The following is a 22,345-nucleotide window of genomic DNA, read 5'->3' on the forward strand; positions in this document are numbered from 1 at the left end:
GGAGCGGCCACTGCACTCCAGTCTGGGCGACAGAGTGAGAATCCAACTCAAAAACAAAAAAAAAGAATTTACTTGGGCATTTTTACATCCTGTCAATCTAATCGTAACATCACAGTAGCTTCCAAATAGATATTTTGGGGAATTCGTATCTACCATTAATTCCCTACGGATACAATGCAATGACTTTATATAAGAAAACGTTACATTCTGTTTTTGTTTTTTTTGTTTTTTTTTGTTTTTGAGTTGGAGTCTCACTCTGTCGCCCAGACTGGAGTGCAGTGGTCGCTCCCGGCCACCGCAGCCTCCACATGCTGGGCTCCGGCAATCCTTCCACCTCATCCTTCCAAGCAGCTGGAACTACAGGCATGCGCTACCACGCCCGGCTGATTTTTGATTTATTGTAGAGATGAGGTCTCACCAAGTTGCCCAGGCGGGTCTCGAACCCTCAGGCTCAGGCAATCCACTCACCTTGGCCTCCCAAAGCGCGGGATTACAGGCTGAGCCACCGAGCTCAGCTACATTCTGTTTTTGCTTCTTGCTTCTCTCTTCTTTTCTTTCATTTTTTAAAGTCAGTAATTTAAATGTATAATGTGGAATATTCTCTCTTTCTCAACAATGTGGGTAGGTGCTTTTATTTTACTTATACTTTCTTGTTCAGTTTTATTTTCAGTGGTTTTTAAAATTTGTTTTCTCAAGAACCATTCAGGTGAGATTTTTAAAATTTTGTTATGTTTTGTGAATGGCATTATTTCTCAGCAGAGGTATTTTGCTTGAAATCTGCTAGAACCACACAAATAAAGTTGAATTTCTGGGGGCATGGGGGGGAGATATTTGAAAAATAAATTTAAAATGTCAATAGAGATGAATAGCTTTGTTTTATCTTCTTGGTTGTGAGGATTTAGGTATATGGATACATAAATGTCTTCATTGTGGTGCTTCTTCTGGAAGAGGTGAGGGGTCAGGCTTGGTTTATGAGTTGCCTTTCTTGATTCACCAGGTTCTCCTGCGCTACCCAATAGCATGGTATATTTTGGAAGCTCTCAGGATGAGGAGGACGTCGAGGAGGAAGATGACGAGACAGAAGATGTCAAAACAGCCACCAATAATGCTTCATCTTCTTGCCAGTCAACCCCCAGAAAAGGAAAAACCCACAAGCACGTTCACAATGGGCATGGTAGGTCCACCCTTGAACTTGGGCAAAGAAAAATAAAATCCAAAGCCTTGGGACAAGAACTGGAAGAGAGGAGAAGGCTGTGTAGCTGGGGAATAGCAAAGATAGTTCTGGGTACTTTTCTAAGTGCCAGACACTTTATAGGCAAAGAGATTAATAACACAGCACTGTGTTAGTCAAGGGTATTCTAAATGAATAGATTACGATGAGTGTAGATACTCTTATGTCGTGGAGATGGTGATGAATTCAGTAGGAGCTGCAGATAAAGGATAAAAGTAATTAGATAAAAAGAATCAGAAGACCATCCCCATGTCAAGATTTTCGGAACAACTTTTGTGATCCATTTTGTTTGTTTGTTTTTGAGTTGGAGTCTCACTGTGTCACCCAGACTAGAGTGCAGTGGCCGCTCCCGGCCACCGCAGCCTTGACCTGCTGGTCACCGACGATCCCTCCGTTCCAGCCTTCCTGGAACTACAGGCGCACGCTACCACGCCCAGCTAATTTTTTATTTTATTGTAGAGATGAGGTCTCACCAAGTTGCCCAGGCGGGTCTCGAACCCATGGGCTCAGGCAATCCACTCACCTCAGCCTCCCAAAGTGCTGGGATTACAGGTTGAGCCACCGAGCCCAGCTTGTGATCCATTTTTAATATTGTGATTTTGGCAAATAGATATAGTGTAGAAAGAAAAGGATTACTCAGATGGGGTTAAGAAAATGCACATATATTATGAAGTAGACTGGATGTTTGAGAGTTACAGTGTGTAGTAGGCAGGGAATAAAAGACAGGAATAAAACGTTGGGTATCAGAGAGAAGAAATTCATCTTACTTAAATAAGTTGGCTATAGAAAGTGCATCATAGATTCTTAGTGGAGAAGTGACTTAATTCAAGTTCTGCTTCGCAAAGGTTAAAGTGGCCTCGCTGATGAGGATTTCATAAAGGGACATGATTTGAAGAAGAGGAAATGCACTGGGAGATCATAATTGTAGGCCAAAGATAACAAGGGACTAAAAGATGTTTGTAGTAGGAGTATAAAAAGCAGTGATTGTAGTCTTGAGACAACCTTGTACCTAAACAGGAATAGCATTGGGTAGGGGAACAGTAATAAGAGAAGAGGAAAGTAAAGGAGTGGAAGCAGAGAGACCTGGAGTCAGGAGATGTTATGGCTGTTTTTTGTTGAGCCACTACCAGCTACTCCATTAGCATCCCCTCCCTTTTTTTTTTTCTGAATTGGGATCTCACTCTGTTGCCTAGGCTGGAATGCAGTGGCATGTTCACAGGTGTTATGGGTCACAGCAGCCTTGACCTCTTGGGCTCAGGTGATCTTTCCACCTCAGCCTCCTGAGCAGCTGGAACTACCAGCGCACGCTACCACATCTGGCTAATTTTCTTTTTTTGTAGAGACGAGGTTTCACTATGTGGTCCAGGCTGGTCTGGAAGCCCTGGGCTTAAGCGGTCTGCCCGTCTGAGCCTTTTAAAGTGCTGAGATTATAGGCATGAGCTACCACACCCAGCCCAGCCCCTAGACATATTTTAATTAGGACTCACAGAGACACTGTGAAGTAGAGAGGCCCTCTTTACAAATGGCAGAAAACCAGCCTAGTCTACAAGTGATTGAGACAAGGACATTTGCTAATCTTTCCCTTAGTGCCCATACACTGAGCAATCGTTTGCCTTTCTAGACGCATGGGAAGCAAAGACTCAGGACATGACTGAAATCTGTCTGACTTTCGTAACTGTCTGGTATTTCTCTCTTGTCCACTTAACAGTTGCTCATCTGTCCCACTTCTTACTTTTTGCTGTGTTTAGGCGACATATCGACACAGTAAAGGATGGTGACTCCTTTTTAAGGACTTATGGTTTAATTGGGGAGATAGGATTAATACAAAATGGTAACTAAATTTTAAATTTTCAGGAAAAGGTTACCTGCAGCTGTGGTCACCAGGGAATCTTGACGGTTGAAAGAGAGCTATATATATGAGTTGGAGTACAAGTGTATAGGTGAAATTTTCAGGGAACAACAGCAGCATGGGCAATGGAATGTGGAATATCACCTGGTTATGAGATTGGTGGCATGTTGTTCCACCAGGGTGGGGATGTGCTTTGGGGTGATTTATAAGGACAGGAGAGAGCCAATAACATATACCCTGCTGGGCAGGAAGAAGAATTCTAATACAGAGAAGAGAAATCTGTTGATAATTTTAGATGTGGCAATAAGATGGAAATGGGTCAAATTCTAAATGATTCCCCTGGCAGCAGAGTTCAGAAAAGGAAAAATTAATGGATTCAGAGGATTCCATCCAGAGAACAGCTGTGAGAACCTAGACGTGAGAACATACAACCATATGGCTTTTCACAGGGTACGAAGAGGAGGGGTTGAAGGTAATAGGGTAGGAGTTGGGAAAAGGATTGACTTGAGGGTAGTTAAGAACTTTATTATCTGTTGAGTTTGTAGTGGAAGACAAGAGAAATACAGAGAATAGACTGAAGATTTACTGTCATGGTTGAAGCTGTCAGAAAGGATAAGATAAAATGTGGAAAGGAAGTACAGCCCTGGGAATCCTGTTTTCTTTTTCTTTTTTGAGTTGGAGTCTCACTCCATCAACCAGGCTGGCATGCCATGGCACACTCACGGCCACCCCGGCATCGACCTGCTGGGCTCAGGCAATCTTCCCGCCTCAGCCTTCCAGGTAGCCAGAACTACAGGTGTGTGCTACCACGCCCGGCTAATTTGTGATTTACTGTAGAGACCAGATCTTGCCAAGTTGCCCGGGCTGGTCTCAAACCCGCAGGCTTAGGCAATCCACTCGCCTCAGCCTCCCAAAGTGCTGGGATTACAGGCTGAGCCACTGAGCCTGGCCCTTTTTTTCCTTTTCAGTCTTGAGTGGAGTTTAATTCTCTAGTTTTGCTTCTGATTTAATAGGAGACAATCACTGACCACTGTCATTATCATTTGGAGTCAAGGAAAGTACAACTCTCTGCTGAAAGATACATTATCTATGTGTATACACACAAACTTCTGATTTTTGAAAATCTTATGAGATATTAATATTATACAAACAGCTAATTTTTGTGTAAAGACAATACTGTTGTCATTGGAAGAGGGTTTAATAGTTTTCATTTGGGGAGTTACTTGTTAATTGAAATGTTTCTGGAAGTACTGTTATGTTGGGGTTTTTTTTGTACTAATGAATTTTACTGTCTCTCTAAAGTGGGCACAGTGGCTTACATCTGTTATCTCAGAAACTTTTGGGAGGCTTAGGCCTCCCACTTGATCCTAGGAGTTCAAGACTGCGGTGAACTGTGATTGTGTCACTTAGTACTCCAGCCTGGGCAACAGAGTGAGACCCCCAACTCCAAAAAATAAAAAACGAGATCTCTGTCAGGGGCTGGTAGGGTAGTGTGAGTCTCAGTTCTAGAATGGGAGGACTAGGTGGAGGTTGGGGGTTGGTCTCAGGTGAGAACCCACGGCCCCTGCTTCCTACCTTTTCTGAGTTGTGTCCTTGCCCTCCCTCATCTCCCCTTTCCCTGCCTGCTGTCTCTTCTGTTGTTCTCTCTTACACAGTAGAGTCACAACATAAGGTAGAGGAATAATAGAAAGTCTACCCAAGCCAACTTGGCCTCGTAAGGGGACTCACTCTACTCAGATGTACAAAACCCTTTTGCGCTTTCTTTTCTGAGGTTTGTGGAGAAAAAGACTGAAAGGCCCTTGTAAAGTGCCTTCTGTAACTCACATGCAGGTTACTTCTAATGTTTTTGTTGTTTCTTTTGATTGTGGGACCCATTTATGTCTCTTTTTGAAAATTATCTTCTGCTATTGTATATAAGAGTGTGCTGTAGTCTCCATTATAATTGCTTATTTCCCAGCAAGTGAAGGCTTTTCCATTTTTGGCAGTTAGACTGGCGGGCTTACAGTTTTAGTTAGATTGAAATCATCTGTGATTAGCCTAGTCCTCAGCCTCCAAACCTCTGCCTTTTTGATTACGTCAGCATTTGATTCCAAACTCTTTGGAAGAGTTTGGATTCCAAACTCTTGATTGATTCTTAGGGTTGGCCTCAGTTTAAAAGTGTTGCCCTTGGATTCAACTCCAGCGGAGGCCAAGTCTGGGCACCTAACTCTGGGGGGAGGGGTGGCAAGGGTTTGATTATAGGTCCAAGCGATCTGTCCCTGTGTTAGCATCTCTTTCAGACTCAAATCCTTCCTGCTATCCCACTCTGCTGTCCAAGGTCCCCAGCTGTATCCTATAAAGTCTGTCAGTCTATGTGAGGCCTGCCTGTTACCAGACCAAGCACCCACTCTCCTGGGCATTTTCCTCTGAAATTAAGTTCATCACTCTTCAGCCTTCTAGAACAATTTAAATCTTATTTTGTTCAAGTTTTTCTTGTTGTGGCTGAGTATGAATACCTTTCCTGTCCTTTTATATCCTAAATAAACACCTGCTCAGTAAAGTCCATTTCCCATGGGGCGTTCAAAAGGTCAAAGAAATCAAATAGCCCCAAGCTAATGCCACCACAATTTTTCCTGCAAAATTAGTTTGCGAATTTTCAGTAAGTGTTAATGGTTGTAAGTGTTAGGAAAGATTTTGTGTTTGCATGTTCCTGAAATTCCTCTATTTGTGAGGGATTTGGGAAGGAGCTCTGTAGATCATTGCAGTGGTGGGCAAAGTGCTAAAATGTCATCATCGAATCTTTGAAGGCAAGATTTTGCCTGTTAACCTTGGTAAATTATACTGATCACTTAGGAGTTATTTTTTCTCTCACCCAATAAGTTTTTTTTTTAAGTAGGAGTCTCACTCTGTCACCCAGGCTGGAGTGCAGTGGTACGCTCATGGGCCACTGCAACCTCTCTCTGCTGGGCTCAGGTGATCCTTCTACCTCAACCTTCCAAGTAGCTGGAACCAAAGGCATAAACCACAATGCCCGGCTAATTTTCAGATTTATTGTAGAGATGGGATCTTGCCAAGTTGTCCAGGCTGGTCTCGATCCCCTGGACTCAGGCAATTCTCTCACTTTGGCCTCCCAAGTATGGAGGTTACAGACGTGAACCACCATTCCCAGCAAAATAAGTTTAATTTCTGAGCATCGGAGAAGCTTCTCTGTATATGTGTAAGACCCTGTGCTGATTTAAGTGCTCTGAAATATAGCACAAAGGAACAAGTCATGTAGGATCTCCCTTTAAGGAGCTAATGGAAAAGGATGTACCTGGGTACATTTGTCAGAAATGCCCTAAGAAATTCAGACTGTATCCAGAGTGTTTTTCTTGATCACATAGGTTTTTTTTTCCTTTTTATTAGTTGGAGTCTCACTCTGTCACCCAGACTGGAGTACAGTGGCATGCTCCCGGCCACTACAGCCTCCAGCTGCTGGGTTCCGGCGATCCTTCCGCCCCAGCCTTCCAAATAGCTGGAACTACAGGTGTGCACTACCATGACCAGCTAATTTTTTTATTTATTGTAGAGATGAGGTCTTACCAAGTTGCCCAGGCAGGTCTCAAACCTGCAGGCTCAGGCAGTCTACTCACCTCAGCCTCCCAAAGCGCAGGATTACAGACTGAGCCACCGAGCCTGGCTCACGTAGGTTTTAATGTCTCATTCATCTTTGTCATTCCTTCTTGTCACTTTGTGTTTCTCACATAGTCTCTCCCTGTTCCCTGTCTTCTGGCGTGTGCCTCTCTTGTGTCCTGCCACTTGTCTTAGGATAGTTGTAACCCCAGCCCTCATAGTCACATACCAAGGTCCTTGGTTGACAGAGACCTTTGGCTGTAAACTGTTCAGACCCTCCAGTGATCATCTGTCCTCTCTGAAAAATGGTGTCTGGTAGTTTGGGTTTATGTTTGTGGGTTTTGTGGATTTGTTTTCCCCTTTTAGGCATCTTAGCACACTGTCTTTTGTAAAGTCTTGTCAAAAGAAAATGTGACCGGAGTGTTTAATGTCAGGTAGTCGTTTCATGCAGAGGTCACCAGCTTAGTTTTTTCTCCCTCTGCGTCTTTCCTTAGCCCTCTGAATGAAAGGACGCTAGTTACTGAAGAGGCCTTTAAAGTTTTGCCCTTGCCATAAATGGCAGATTGCAGTTCAGTGTCAGGGTGCTGAAATACCCCTTCTTTGTTCTGGCCTGTGCACTATTCTGTCGTGGGAACTTGAAGCCTTTTGCTTTGTGCTGGGCAGGCCTGTGCTGCGACGATGGAGGCACCAGTCTTGTGTCTGGTGGTGGCACAGCCCGCAGCCGGCACACACATCTCTCCTGAGTCTAGAGGAGCGCTCTTGCCACATGGCCGGAACGACCCTGGAAGCCAAACAGTGACAGTCCACAGGATAGCAGTACTTCCTGGTGACGCCAGTGGAGGGAGTGGAGTGAAGCCAGCTTGAGAATGCACAGGCCCCTTGGAATACCCCTCCAGCTTCCTGTGACCCAGCCAGAGACAATGATTTTGTGGAAATGGAGAAATTGGCATTGAAGAAGGCCACTTTCAGGCTCAGATTCAGTCAGTATTTTAGAACAACAGTGAGCTCTTATATGTCCATTTTGCATCAACTTTTACCTCAAGGTAGATGACAAAGAAACAACCTGACATCAGCATTTATTAAAGCAAGTGCTCGTGATGCTTGAGAATAAGTCATCTGGCACTAGGTTCTGGTTGAATGTAAGGATATTTCTGAAGTTACTATTTTCAACAATAGAGAAAGAAGGTACTGATATTATAAGCTCATCATGAAAATGGACAAAAGCCAAAAATGTAGTTTTGTAAAGAAATGAAACATGGTGTGGGATGTCCAACATTACTCCTTCCTCAGCCATTTCTAGATAATTAATATTACACCGTAATAGCAAGTTGCCCAGCATTTATTGTGACTCTGTCTGTTCAGTTTCTAGGAATGTCTTTATCATCGTTGGAGAATCATTAGGGACTTAGTTTCCTGCCTTTTTCAGTTAATTTATTAGCTGTGTGTACCTGGACAAGACATTAAGTTAGCCTCTCTAATTCTTAATTTCTACTTCTGTGAAGCAAGCAGGATGGAGTACGTTAGCATTCATTTGTCCGCTTATTGTTGCATTTATATCCCAGCATACAGAAATGATTCCTGAGTGTCTCTTGGGGATAGCAGCTGTGCCATTCAGATCTCTCTTGGGATGATGGCATTTTCAAGGGAAGTAACTTTTTCAAGATCACCTGTTCAACTGGTTCTTCCCTAAAATTCTATTCTTATAATTCATTCTGCTTTCCATGAGACAATAGTGCCTTTTTCAGATTAAAACATTTGCATCTCATCCTGTTTTCAGCCCATTCACATTTCTGTCTATGCTTCAGCTGCTTTTTTCTCCTATAACCCATAGGAAAATGGAACACATTGTTGCATCATCCAAACAGAAGATGAGTTGAGGTACATGTCAGCAGTAAAACCCAATTCTCTAGCCTAGTTTACAAAGAATCCTCCACATGGTCAGACTGCTAAGATAACTGAGAACTCACATTCTGAGATTCATATGTCCTAAGTGTATAGCAATTCTCATGGCATCTAAAAGTCATCTTTCTGCTAAATTTCACTAAGGTCCTTTTTGGGGGGGTTTATTTAGAGCAGAATTCTTAGAAATTTCTTGTAATGGGATTTCATTATGAGTACCCATCAGTTATCCAAGAGGGGCCTTTGTTTAAATGTGCTGTGTTGTATAATAAAATAAAACATTTTTTCTGCAGAGATTTCACTTGGAATACAACGTTCTCCTGGGGGTACAGAAGGCATATAATCTGCTGGTATGTCATGAGGCCAGTGGTTTCATCTTTAAAGAATTTGGTAGATGATCGATAGTAATGCTGATGAGAAAATGTTGGGCCCTGGGCTTACCCAGGATTGGAGTTCCCTTGTACCTGATGTGACCTGAAGTGTGGGCCTCAGGGAGGCCTTCTGGTTTAGAAAATTATCAACCTTCTATCTGAGGACCCCCTCAGAGCTCCGAGCTTGATTAGATTCACATGGCACTGTTGTCTGGCAGCCTCCTAATTATCAGTGGGTGGGTGACGAAGGGTATCAGAGCTATGCAGTGCTCCATCTGCGACCTCAGGAAGCTGCAGTGCTATGTTGGCTTTGTGGGTGTTTCCCACTCCTACTACCCTTTCTCTACCCCCAGTCCCTAATTTTAGAGTGCTCTTGGTAAATATCAGCAAAAAAGAACTGTGCTTTAGATGAAAATAAGTTCTCTGGCTGAATGGGAAGAAAAGGTTGGCTATAGTTAGTGAATAGGGTGAGAACCCTTCCTTCTCTCCCCGCGCCTCAGTTTACTCCTTCATTTTCTAAAAATTAAAACATAGAGACAGATGATCTCTATGCAAGTGTTAAAATAGGTCTTCTAACAGGAAGAACCTGGATGAGGGCATAATAATTATGTGGTCAAGTAGCTGCTCAGAATTGTTGAATCTTTCACAAGAGAAAGGGAAGAGCAAACTGTTTTTATGTGACTTCTTCATTATGGCGTATTTCTCTTGTCAACTTGATGGTGTTTCCCTATTTTGTATGCTGGAGCTGTTGAGGCGTGTCAGGAAATCCAGTAACATCTGTATCCTCCCCCAGAGGGTCGCCCCCACTGAAATGGGAAGAAATAAACACATAGAAAACCAAGTGTGGAAAAGTAATATTTTGTTACTGGGGAATGTTTGGCCAAAATTCTGGTTACATATTTTAATAAACAAATCTATTTCCATTAGGAAAAATTCTGGTTAGGCTGCATGTCAAGGAGAGAGAGCAGTTTTATTTCAGCTGTGTTGGTTTCAAGACCCTAGTACCCAAACTGCCAGTGATATCTTGCTGTATCTTGTTTCTCTACAAACAGAGCAGGTGAGTGGTTCAGAGTAGAGAGCCAGGACATCTGGCCTCATGGATGGAAGTGGCGGGACAGAGCACACACCATTTGTGACACCATCCATACTGTGCTGTAGTCAACATCTACACTGACCTGTCTGTGACAGCACTCTTATTCCTTGGAGTAGGAGTCCTGACCCCGTAGTCTCCTGCAAGATCCTACTGTCCCTAGGCTGATGTTTTCTTTTGTAAACATTGCACTGGACTCTTAATGTTCTCATTTATAATCCATTGAACATCCTAATGGAAATCGATTTGTTTATTAAAATATGTAATTTGAGCCGGACTTGGTGGTTCAGCCTGTAATCCCACGCCTTTGGGAGGCTGAGGTGAGTGGATTGCCTGAGCTCATGGGTTCAAGACCCGCCTGGGCAACTTGGTGAGACCTCATCTCTACAATCAATCAAAAAATTACCCCGGCATGGTAGCGCACACCTGTAGTTCCAGCTACTCGGAAGGCTGAGGTGGAAGGATCGCCGAGCCCAGCAGGTCAAGGCTGCGGTGGCTAGGAGCGTGCCACTGCCCTGCAGCCTGGGCGACAGAGTGAGACTCCAACTCAAAAAAAAAAAAAAAAAAAAATATGTAATCTGAAATGACTCGGGTAGCATCACACAAACTTTTAACCTTGGGTTAACACTCAAGGATTATAGTAACAATGCCTCCAGCAACTTCTATTTCAACAGTTCATCAGAGTTTCCAGAATACTCTTACATATACAGAACCTCAGATGATCCTAACAATTGGTATTCCTTAGTAATCACCATGTGGAAACAAAACAACACAATTGAAACGTTTCTTTGTGTGGGTATTTATTTTACAAGTTGATATATGAAATGCCTTAGTTTTTTAAAAAAGTGCTTATAAGTGATTATTTTTTTCAGTGGGGTGAGGTAGACTAGAGGAATTAAGAAGTGAACTTGGAATGCATTTGGCTGTGACTTTTCCTGGGTTCTTTGCAGAGGAGAATTTGCTTAAATTAGCCACATATGCATATTCTTCAAATGCTTTTGTTTCATTTACCAAAAATGGAAGGGGAGAGACCATTGTTCCTTTTTGTGTGCATCTTTTTCTGAAGAAGGATATTTCTCAGAAGACTTTTTAAACAACATGTCATTGGACTCCCAGCTGGAATGATTTAATTGCTTTTGGATTCACACTGGGGGCATGTTGTGTAAGGGCCAAGAAGCAATCATTTGGACGAGTTTATCGCATTTCTGCTCTGTGGTTGCCTTCGAGGTGCATTGAGCCCTCTCTTTGTCTGAAGTTGTGGAGGGGGGTTGTGTAGCACACCAGGGTCTGGCCATCACCACGTTCAGTGAGGAGAGATGCCCTGTAACTGGCAGATACTTTTTTTGTCCAAGTGAAGTTTTCATGGAAAATCCTCTTCACTGTTTTTTAGCCTTTGGCAACTCCATTTTTCCTGTTGAGGCAAGTGAACATTTCTCTGAAAAGTTGGCGTATAGGATGGGAACTTATTTTTTAAGAGCAGTCGTGCATGTGGAATCAGGCTATACAGTATATGTTGAGAATGGTTCAGAGCATGATTGGGACATGGAACCACGTACAGCTGCAGCCTTTCTGTGTTTTAGTTTTCTTATCTTTAAAGAGGAAACCATAGCGTCCAAGCCTTTTTCATGGATTTTCGCAAGAAGTACGTGCGTCAATATATGTTATAGTTCAGGGTAGAAAGCGTTGTATGGCCTGTTACCATTAATGCAACATGTGATTGAAAAGATCTGGAAGCCCAGAACAACCTTGTAAGTGCTAAAAACATCCCAGAAAGTTCATTTGTCTCAAATGCCTGGCATGTGATGAGCATATCAAAGAGTCCACTGTTCACTGTTACCGCTGCGTGTTGTCACATTGTCACCCTTACTGGAACTGCTCTGTGAGCTGTTTCAATGTGGTAGAAGATCTGAAGTCATTCCTGTCTGTCAGTATATTCATTTGATCTCAGTTTCTTCTCACTTTCGTAAAGGATTTCCATAGGGCCACGCAGGACCTTAGGGCTATATGTGCACACTCAGGACAGCTGGCCCTGGCCCCCCATAGTTAGTGTGGGGATGTTAGAGGCCCTTTCCCCACCCTCACAACTACTTCTGTGTCACCCCACTAGGAGACGCTGCACCTGGTGCTGAAGAGACGCTGCCACCTCCAGACAGGCCTGTTACTTGGCCTCTTTAAGCCTTAGTTTTCCTCTTTCGTTAAATGCTATTATTAACACCCGACTCAAAAAGCTATGCAGGTAAGGAAGGCAGGAGGATGGCAGTGAGGGTGACTGCTGACAGTTATGGGGTTTATTTTTGAGATAATGAAAATGGTTTAAACTTTACATTGTGATGATTTTTGCACAGCTCTGTGAACATGCAAAAATCCCAAACATTGTACACTTTCACTGGGCCACTTAAATGCTCTTTGATTTGTAGCTCATTAAAGATGTAAAGCAAACATCTGTGGGGCTAAATGAAGTGGCAGATGCACATAGTACAGAGCCTAGCACTTAGTGAAATCTCCAAAGAGTGCAGGGTGGTTACTGTTACTGCCTCGTGCCCCAAGACGCCCTTCTCAAAGAGTGTAGTGCCTCTGCAGTTCTGAACAGATTAGATGTAATGTGTTTGATTTTTCAGGATCTATTCTAAAGTTGGCATAATTGGCTGAGATACATTTCTAGTGTACACATTGTGCATGAGATCACCAAATGGCTAAGTATTTCATAACTTCAGCTAAATTCACCTGGACTGTCTTAAGGAGAATCTTTAGCCACTCAAGAAGTCTTGCTGTTCCTGATTCTGTAAAACGTGTATATAGAGGGAGGGTGGAGGTGGATGTGTTTCTAGACTAGTAGATCCTAGAGTATGAAGTTGGAGAACCTTGAAAACGACGCTTTTCACAGTGCAGAGGCTTCTGTATAGTTGGGGGATTGGTTCCAGGATCTCCCTTGGAAACCAAAATGGTGAGGTTCCCTCTGTCCTGCAGTCAGCCCTGCAACGGTGGCCCCATGTCCACAGGTTTCACATGCTCAGAATGCTATAGTTCCCATCTGTGTTGGTTGAATCTGAGAAAGCACAACCCATAGATACAAAGGGCTGACTGTGTTTAGCTTTCTTCCACTAATATTTTTACTCTGAAAATGAGTGCTTCTCCTGCAACTCGTGTAATCGATTGTGTGGATGGGTGTGTTCTGGTTTAACTCCCATGCGCACCTTCAAGGTGCTTCCCCTCCAGGGTATTGTGAATAGTCACAGAGCCTTGTTCCAGTTCACAGATGGGGCAGGATTCTTATCATTTCCTTAAGACATGGTTTGCCTTTTGGAATTTGTTCATCTTTTGAATATAGGGCTTTATGAAATCATAGATTACACACTTTATTTGTTCTTCAAGAGTTAACTTTTTTTCCCCCTTTCGTGCTTCTGGGTATTTTGTCTTGCTTCCTGCCAGTGATAAAGTACAAGAACCTTCCAGGCTCACTGCCTATTGCCCCAAAAGACCATCAGCTCAGATGTTCTTCCCACAACCCCTCTGGCACGTTGGAGCCTACAAAGACCTTTGAATCAGCCACTGCACACAGGCTGTGGGACTCATATGCATCAGGTCGTTAGCCCTTTCCTCAGCCCCTCTGGGGGCAAAGAGGCCCAAGAAACCATTTTTCACTGACAAAAAACATTCATTGTGATTTATGGGCTTTCTGTTGTCGTGACCTTTATATTCTCATAAAGGTCTTGTGGCCTTTAAACTTTAGTTATCAGGAATGTATGTAAGAAATATGTTTAAAGGGCAGATATACCCGAGTCTGTTAGTTATTCTTTATCATTGCACATAATGCGTTTGCATTTTTAGATCTTGGGACAGTGGCAACCACATGTGATAGGGGAAAAACTGTTGTATGAAACAGAATTTAAGTTCTTTTTTAGCAAAGGAAAAAAAGGCAATTGACTGTAAACATTCTTCCAATAAATTTATTTGCTATTATTATTGTAATAAAGGGAGAGAAATGTTACTATGCATAAGTTCCAGAAGAGTTTTGCAGATGCCCTGCAAAACAGTAGTGTTTGTTTATGATGCTGCAGTCAAGCTGCTGTGGGTTGTCTCATGTAGCCTGCGAGCTGCTTGCAGGCTGGTGATGATGATGGGGCTTCTGCTTACCTGAGCAGCATTGTCATGCTCTTTCACACGTGGATGCTGTAACTAAGTTAGCAGCAGCTGTTTTGGCCCAGGGCAAACCGGGCTACAGCACTCACTCATGCTGCATTAAAATCCTTTTGAACTGTTGGCACAGGTTGGCAGACATTCCATTGTTTTCAGACAATAGTGACTCAAAGTTGAACTGGCTCCAGGGAGCAAGTGCGGCTTTTGTACAGTAACAAGGATTTAATGCCAGCCAATTGATGGAGTCTGTGTCTTGCCCAAGTAAGGATACCTTGTAATGACATGAAGCTTATATTTAAATATCTGGCTTGAGATCAGAAACATGCTGTGGCTCTCTGCTCCTTTGCTGAACATGTTTCTTCATTATTTAGTGATTTGATTTTTTTTTTTGCACCTTGCACTTGTCTTTGGGGGTGGGTATAGGAGGAGATCTTTTAGTTTGGTCTTGTCTTTGGGGTCTTCTGTTCATTCTTTTCCTTCTGTCCTTTGTTTCCTGCTAGCAGACATTCCAACTGGCTTCTGTAATGGCCTTTGTCCATATTTCTCTCTCAAGGAGGTTAAGCTTTCGGAACCATATTATTTTAGGCCAGACACTGAGAAATCCCCAGATGTCATGCAACTTTTGTCAGATGACAAGTAGAGACTTCTCTTTCCTACTCACCTCGTAAAAAGCATCAGGATTCCCTCCTGGTGCTTGGATGAGGCGCTTTTATTAGCATGAGTAATTAGCAAGATGGGGGCATCTGGTTCTGGGAGGGGCTTGGAGATGGCTAAAGTGGATGACTGACTTCGGCTGCTCTCTTTACAAAGAGTCAATTTTTTCCTCAAATGTGGGTCTTTTTCTTGTCATTGCAGCAAGAGCTTTCTAAAAGACCACTCCTTTCTGTGAAGAATACAAAGCATTTTATGTACCTTATTTAAAACACTTCAGCAAGTTCTGGAGGGCAGATGCAGGGAGACAGCTAGCTGGCTTGTAGTTCTGAATTGAGGCTCAATGTCTTTGGTAAGCTGGGAATGTAGAAACCAAATTGAGTCTATGTACAGAGTGGAGGCTTTGGCTTCCTGGAAGCTTGTGTGGGGGTCTCACTATGCGAATGGAGATTTTTAGGACATTGTTCAAGAAAAGCCCCTGGTGCTCTAAATGTGAGTTCTCCACTTTCAAACTGTTGCAGGATTGCTGTTAAAGATGTTTCTAAAGTAACTTCTCTTGCCCATTCCTTATAGGGAGCAATTCTTGTCTTCTCAGGAATGAAGTGACCCTAAGTAAAAATACCCGCCTTTGGACTTAAAGATTTTGCTTCCCGTGGTGTGAAAACACTTGTCTATAGACCATTTAACTTTCAGAGTATGTGTGTACAAATCAATATATTTATCTGTGTTCATTAATGTAAAGCTATTTGTGCCTGAGTACAATACAGTTTCCTAATACGGCTTACAGTGGTGAATGCTTTTTCTCTCTCCTTAAAGAAACGAGTCCAATTATTTCGTTTAATTGGGGACAGTGTGCAGAGGACTTCTATGCATCGAACTTTCTCTGTCTTTCCGACTCTTATGTTCACAGGGTTTCGTCTTTCCCTGTGAGAGTGGATATTTTTTTTTCTTTCCCCTTCTCTCCCTTTCTCAAGAATCTTACAAATTAAGACAAAAGATAATTACTTGGAGGGGTAAAACTGGCAGGTTCCCACGACACTTAAAATTAATGAGCTGTTGAGTACAAAATATACCTTGTCTTTGGCGCCATCATCTCCCCTTCCCCCGTTTCTTCCCATTTAACACATGATTTGACTTTCTGGCTGTGTTTGCCCTTTGGATGCACTGCTGCTATAAAATAGCAAGGTGGTTACAGAAAGTGGCGTCATCTAAAAACCACGACTTTGTTTGCAAATCAAAGTTAATTTTATTCCGTTTTTAATTTTTGTGTATTTGAAAACTCACTCCCTTTTTGGACAGCTTATCAAAATACTCTTTAACAGCGTATTGCTGAAGCTCTCAGGAGCAGCCAATCTGGTTCAGTGTGTTAATGCCACCTGCCTCCCTCCCCCTTCTCGTCCTTTCCTGTAAACATCGCATCTCACTGCTTGTCTTGATTTATGGGACTTTGCTTTCCAGACCACTTTGCTGGGGAGTAGGTTTGGGTGGCATTAAGTGATTCCTGTGTGCTTCATGCAATACGTGAAACCTCTTGAAACCACCAGGTTGCAGTTTTCGGAAAAGATGATCCAGCCCTGTGGTTTCAGGCGTTTTTAAGATTCAGGACCCCATTCTAAGAAGTTTTTTTTTCTTCTACATAAAATTGTTTGTCTGCTTATTTATTTATTTCTTGAGTTGGAGTCTTACTCTGTCACCCAGGCTGGAGTACTGTGGCACGCTCTTGGACACTTCAACCTTGACCTACTGGGCTCAGGCGATCCTTCTGCCTCAGCCTTCCAAGTAACTGGAACTACTTGGTAGTGGCACGTACCACCACCACACCCAGCAAATTTTTTGATTAGTTGTAGAGAGGAGGTCTCACCATGTTGCCCAGGCTGATCTTGAACCCATGGGCTCAGGCAATCCTCTCACCTCAGCCTCCCAAACTGTTGGGATTATAGGCGTGAGCCACTGTGCCTAGCCCCCAAAAGTTCTTGATAACCCACCTAAAGACTTTTATTACTGTGGATTATAGTTATTGATACTAAGGGAATTAAAAATAAATTTTCTTCGTCTCAAGTTACACAAAGCAGTTATATGTTAAACACAAATAGCATTTTAATAAAAAATATTTATAGTCCAATACCAAAAAATTATTGTTGAGTTATATTATTTTACATCCTTGTAAAGCTCTTTAGTTTTCTCACTTAATAGAAGATAGCAGATTCTGTGTCTGCCTCTGCATTCACTTCTTGCAATATAGTTTGGTTGAGGTACATGAAGAAAATCAATCTTGGAGAGACATATACATGGGATAGGGAAGGGCCTTTGTAGATGATTGCATTCTTTGATTCCACAATCAGATTCTATAAGTGGTAATTTTTTAAAGGTCATCTGGCTGTTGGAGCCTGAACCTGTATGAGTGACTTTTCATATTCTGTTAAATTAGTATCCATCAGTTTGTGTTTCACTTTGAAGGGATCTTTTTCTACCCATGCACAATTTTGTAGTACCTGTATCAGCCATTTCTAAATAATGGTTCGCTCTTATTGTTGTCGACAACTTTCATTGAATTCAATGAATTCTGTCTCCACTGATCTCATCAGGAAAGTCTTCAAGTATTGAGAAACTGTCAAGCTAGGGATGGCAGATACCGGTTTTTCAAAATTGTGATTTTGCCCGAAAACATGAATTCTGTCACCACCAGTAAAAACTGTTAATTACTTTCCTTAAAGAGACAGACTTGCTTCATTCATTTTTTTTTTTTTTTTTGAGTGGGGGAACTGCCAGATAACTGAGTCTCATGAACTGTAGTACGTTGGTCCTTCTTCAAATAAAAATGGCATTTCATAAAATCAGGAGCTAGCTTGCCATGTATGTAGTCATACAAATGCTTTTTTCTAGAGATAGTCTGTATAGGAGAAGTGCTTTATGTGTACTTTCCATTTTGTCACACAAAGCGTGTGTGCTCAGTGGCAGGATTAATAACAATTTGTACCACTGTATGTAAGTCATTCTTGAATGAAGCTGACTGGTTTTTTTTAACTGCTAATACTTGGTTATGAAGAACAAAATGAGTACTAGGGTACAGTAATTTGGTGCCACTGCCTTTATTATTGATATTAAGGTATCAGTAATTTGCTCACTTTTTAAAAAGTATTTTATTGAGATATAATTCACATACCATACAATTTTTTCATTTGATATGTTACAACATGAATCTGTAAAATAACTTACCCCTTTTCATGACTAATATTTTATTGTGTGGCTAGACCACTTTTTAAAAAATCTAAATAAATACCAGTTGATGGATCTTTGGGTTTTTCCTTGATTTTTAAAATTATTATTAATAATTCTGCCATGAACATTTGTATACAATTTTTTATGTGGATGTACTTTTTTCTGATTTACATCTCTGAGAATGGAATCATTGGGTCATGTGGGAACTGTTACATTTCACCTTTCAGCCCATTTTCCAAGTGATTGTACCATTTCACGCTCCCACTGGTGGTGTTGAGGGTTGCCGTTGCTTCACTTCCTTGCCAATGCTCACCATTACTGGTCTATTTGATGGTAGCTGTCTGAGTGGATGGGTAGTGTTGTCTCATTGTGGTTTTGATCTGCATTTCCCTGATGGCTGACCTACCTACCTTTGTATCATCAGTGCAAATATCAACCTAGTAAAAGAGGCAGATACTGTCTTAGCATTATCATGAAAATAGTCTTGACCCTAGCAGATCTTCTGAAAGGGTTTCTAGGTCCCCATAGGGTCTGCAGACCTACTTGGAGAGCTGCTAATCTGACCAAATGCTAGTCATGCTAGTGGAAAATGTGGGATGTGTCTTTAGTACTGCATTTCTTCTTGCTCTGGCAGGTGGTCTGCTCCTCCTGTGTCCCACAAGAGTGATACTGAGAAGCCTTAGGAGGCCCCTGGCTCTCCTGGGCTCTCTCCACAGACTCCATCCAGGGTCTGGCGTGAGTGGAGGAGAGGGACAGGCATGGCGAGCGTGGAGAGTGAATAGCCCTGGGCGGGAGGAGATAGGGAAGGAACTGGTCCAGTCAGCATCTGGCTCTTCTCTATACTCTATCCACAGAGAGGGAAAGGAGACAAGAATGGATCTGGCCACCGTCTGAATACACAGTAATCTCAGATGACCCTTCTTTTTGAACAAGCATGTCATTCAAATGCTGTCTACTTTGAACCCCAGACATTGTGGTAGATGTTCTACCTACAGGAATATCTCTTATCTCCAGTCTACAGATGAGAAATCTGAGGATGAAAAAACTTGTCCAGTTGCAAATTGTAGGGCTGGGATTGTGATGTAAATGTATTGTTGTTATAAGGAGCAAACCCATCGCATGATTTTTTAAAAAATGAATAAAGAGAAGTAATTACAAGATGGAACTTCTTAATAGCAGGCTTCACCATGAGACATGTCTTAATGACAGCAAAAAGGCACAGAGAAGTATGGAATATTGGAGAGTTAAAAAAAAGAACCCTACTTCCTGTGCTGTGTTTTAATAAAGGAGCTGTGTTCACTGCTCTAGAAAATTGGTGAACGGTCAAGAATTGCCTAGATTCATGTTCCTTGGCTTGATTTTTAATCACATTGAAGTATGACTTCTTACGGATGTTGCTTTTAATTTGTCTTTAAAGCTAGCACAGATACTGCCAGCTTGGGTATGATTGATGGTTTCTGACAATGGGTAGTTACTTCCACTTAGAATAAATGCCAGCCATTCGAAGCTCTCCATTTTTCCTGTAACTGAGAATATCTAGAAGAACCTTGTGCAGTATTGGTTCGTATCCCATATTTTGGTGGGGCTCTTTTCTTTAGTATTTAAAATCTATTAATCATGGACGCTGGAAGAAGGAACTTTATCAAGGCTCATCCCCAATCCAGGGAGGGAAAATGTAAACCTCTATCTTATACCATACCCAAAGTAATAACAAGTGGAGCAAATAATTAAAACAGGTAATTTAATCAGAAAACAATTAGAAGGAAACTTAGAAGATTATTTTACCATTTGGAAATTTGAGAGGGTGGTGTGGAGACACACTGATCAGAGGGTGCAAAGTTTGTTATCAAGGACAAATAAGTTCTGGTGATCCAACTTAGTGACCATACTGACTAGTAAAGTACTGTGTACTTGAAAATTGCTTAGAAAGTAGGTCTTAAATATGTTTAGCACAAAAAAATAAGCATCTGAGGTGATGGATATGTTAATTAACTTGATTTATTTCACAGTGTGTATATATAAACATGTCATAAACTTGTAAATATATACTACTTTTTTATTGATCCATTATACATTAATAAAACTCAAAAGAGAAGAAAATATGGAAGGACTTTCTAAGCATAAAAGCAAGGAAACTTAAAAGAATTGTTAGCAGATTTGGCACCCTAACAAATGAAAAGGCAAATGACAAAAGAGAAAAATATTTGCAACGTTTATGCCTAGATCTAATTTAAAGAACCTCTTACAAATTGATGTGAGAGCACATGTCGAAGGAATCAGCCTTGTAGATACAAATCTGGAGAAGAGGGAATTTCACAAAGAATGGGCAGGTAGCTGTTTTTCAGCTGTGTTGAATGACTGGTAAGAGGAGGACAGAATTGCCCTCTGCTTCTTCAATCCAGCAGGGAGACATTTCAACTCAAAGGAGGAATAACTTTCTCTTTTAGCTGCCTGGTTGGGGGTGAACTCCACCTGGAATTCTGCAAGTGCTGCTTGGTGTGGAGATGGGGTGGGGTGGCCTGGAGCTGCTCGGTGCCACGTGGGCTAGTGGGCACAGTAACCTTTGAAGAGTCCCTCTGACAGTAGTTTTAAATGACAGCTGCAAGAGCTCTGTAGCTTCCCCTTGCTGATCTGCCGAAAGCAACCCAAGCAGTGTGTCCTTCCTTTCCCTGTGAAGAAATAGGCCCTGACTAGAACTGCTTGCAGGGAGGAAAGGCATTCCAGAGAGAGGATGGGAAAGGCTCGTTTGTTCCACGGGAAGTTGCTGGACCCAAGGAGTCAGAGTAGGTTTGCAGGTCCCAGCAGTCAAGGAGGGAAAACCCATAACCGTGGTGTCACTGGGTTCATTGTAAACACCCTGTTGTCTTTTGCAGTCCCTTCCTCTGGTGGGTAAGATCCAAAGTGCACGCTGGGAATTCCCACTCAGAGCCACCTGGGGATTGGCTAGGGTGGAAAAGGGAGGCAGGTTGACTTCTTGCGCCAGGGACAGGTGGCCTGGGCCAGGCGCTCACTTAGGAGTGTTCTGAAGACTCCGAGGCTGAGTGCACATCAAAGCTTTAGCATTGCTCCCCCTGGCTCATGGTCAGCACTTAATAAATATGAACTGTTGTTGCTGTTTTGAACTTAGGAATAGAAAATATGTCTGGCCCAAAGCTCTACCAGCCCTTTCCTCCTGCTGTATAGTCACCCGTAGGTCAGATGAAACAGCTGCACCCTGACCTGAACGTAGCAGCAGCTCCCTAGACTCCAAATGCCTCACTTTCAAATCTGAGATTTTTTTTATTCCACATCTCCTGTATGCTTATCCTCAAGGTTGTTGTGTTCTTACAATATTACAATGTTATGTCCCCAAGTTTAAGTTCTGTCTTTTTCTTAAGGTATCATGCTGATACTTTGAGGGTTACTGTTTTGGTTTGGTTTTGGGTAGGAGTTTTTAAAGAATGGATTTTTCCATCATGTCAGCCAAACCAAGTAATTCTTGGGACATGTTTAGGAATTTTTATTTTAGTTTGTCTCTTTTTTTTTTTTTTTTGAGTGGGAGTCTCCTCTGTCACCCAGACTGGAGTGCAGTAGCTGCTCCTGGCCACCGCAGCCTCCACCTGCTGGGCTCTGGTGATCCTTCCGCCTGAGCCTTCCAAGTAGCTGGAACTACAGGCGCATGCTATCACACCCGTCTAATTTTTGATTTATTGTAGAGATGAGGTCTCACCAAGTTGCCCAGGCGGGTCTCGAACCCGCAGGCTTAGGCAATCCACTCACCTCAGTCTCCCAAAGTGCTGGGATTACAGGCTGAGCCACCAAGCCTGGCTTAGTTTGTCTCTTCATGTTCAGAATTCTTCCTGTCGCTTGCACATGGGTGCTGGATATTTCTCTTGAGAATGTCTGACCTTGATGGCGATTCTTTGGACACGAGGAAGTGTAGATTACATGGTAGTGATTGTCTGCTCAAGGTAGTGACTACATTCTTCCTTTCTCCTTCCTGTCTAGTTTTCAATGGTTCCAGCAGGTCAACGCGGGAGAAAGAACCTGTTCAGAAACACAAAAGCAAAGAGGCCACTCCCGGGAAGGAGAAGCACAGTGATCACCGGGCTGACAGCCGCCGGGAGCAAGCTTCAGTGAACCACCCTGCAGCAGCACCCATCACGGGCCCTTCGGCCAAGGGGCCCGCTGCCAGCCACCACCACCCCCCTCTGCATCGGTTGGCTCAGGACTTACGGAAACAGGTAAAACCTGGCAGGGTGCCTGCATGAGTGCCAGGACCCACCTCCCCATTTCACCAAGCTAAAACCCGTCTGGAGAGGGCTCAG

The 22,345-nt window shown here is 42.6% G+C and overlaps 1 protein-coding gene across 1 annotated transcript in view; it reads left to right on the forward strand.

Annotated features, from left to right (window-relative positions):
- The window catches only part of JARID2 (jumonji and AT-rich interaction domain containing 2), a 74,452-nt gene that overhangs the window by 16,442 nt on the left and 35,665 nt on the right, over positions 1–22,345 (forward strand). The window contains exons 2-3 of the mRNA XM_008064424.2: positions 998–1,174; positions 22,026–22,261. Of these exons, the coding sequence (XP_008062615.1) occupies positions 1,021–1,174; positions 22,026–22,261 (390 nt within the window). The 5' untranslated portion in view covers positions 998–1,020. The remainder of the gene's footprint in view (positions 1–997; positions 1,175–22,025; positions 22,262–22,345) is intronic.

This window comes from Carlito syrichta, unplaced genomic scaffold, assembly GCF_000164805.1.
Source record: "Carlito syrichta isolate Samal-C Ts95f unplaced genomic scaffold, Tarsius_syrichta-2.0.1 Scaffold307336, whole genome shotgun sequence".
NCBI lineage: Eukaryota > Metazoa > Chordata > Mammalia > Primates > Tarsiidae > Carlito > Carlito syrichta.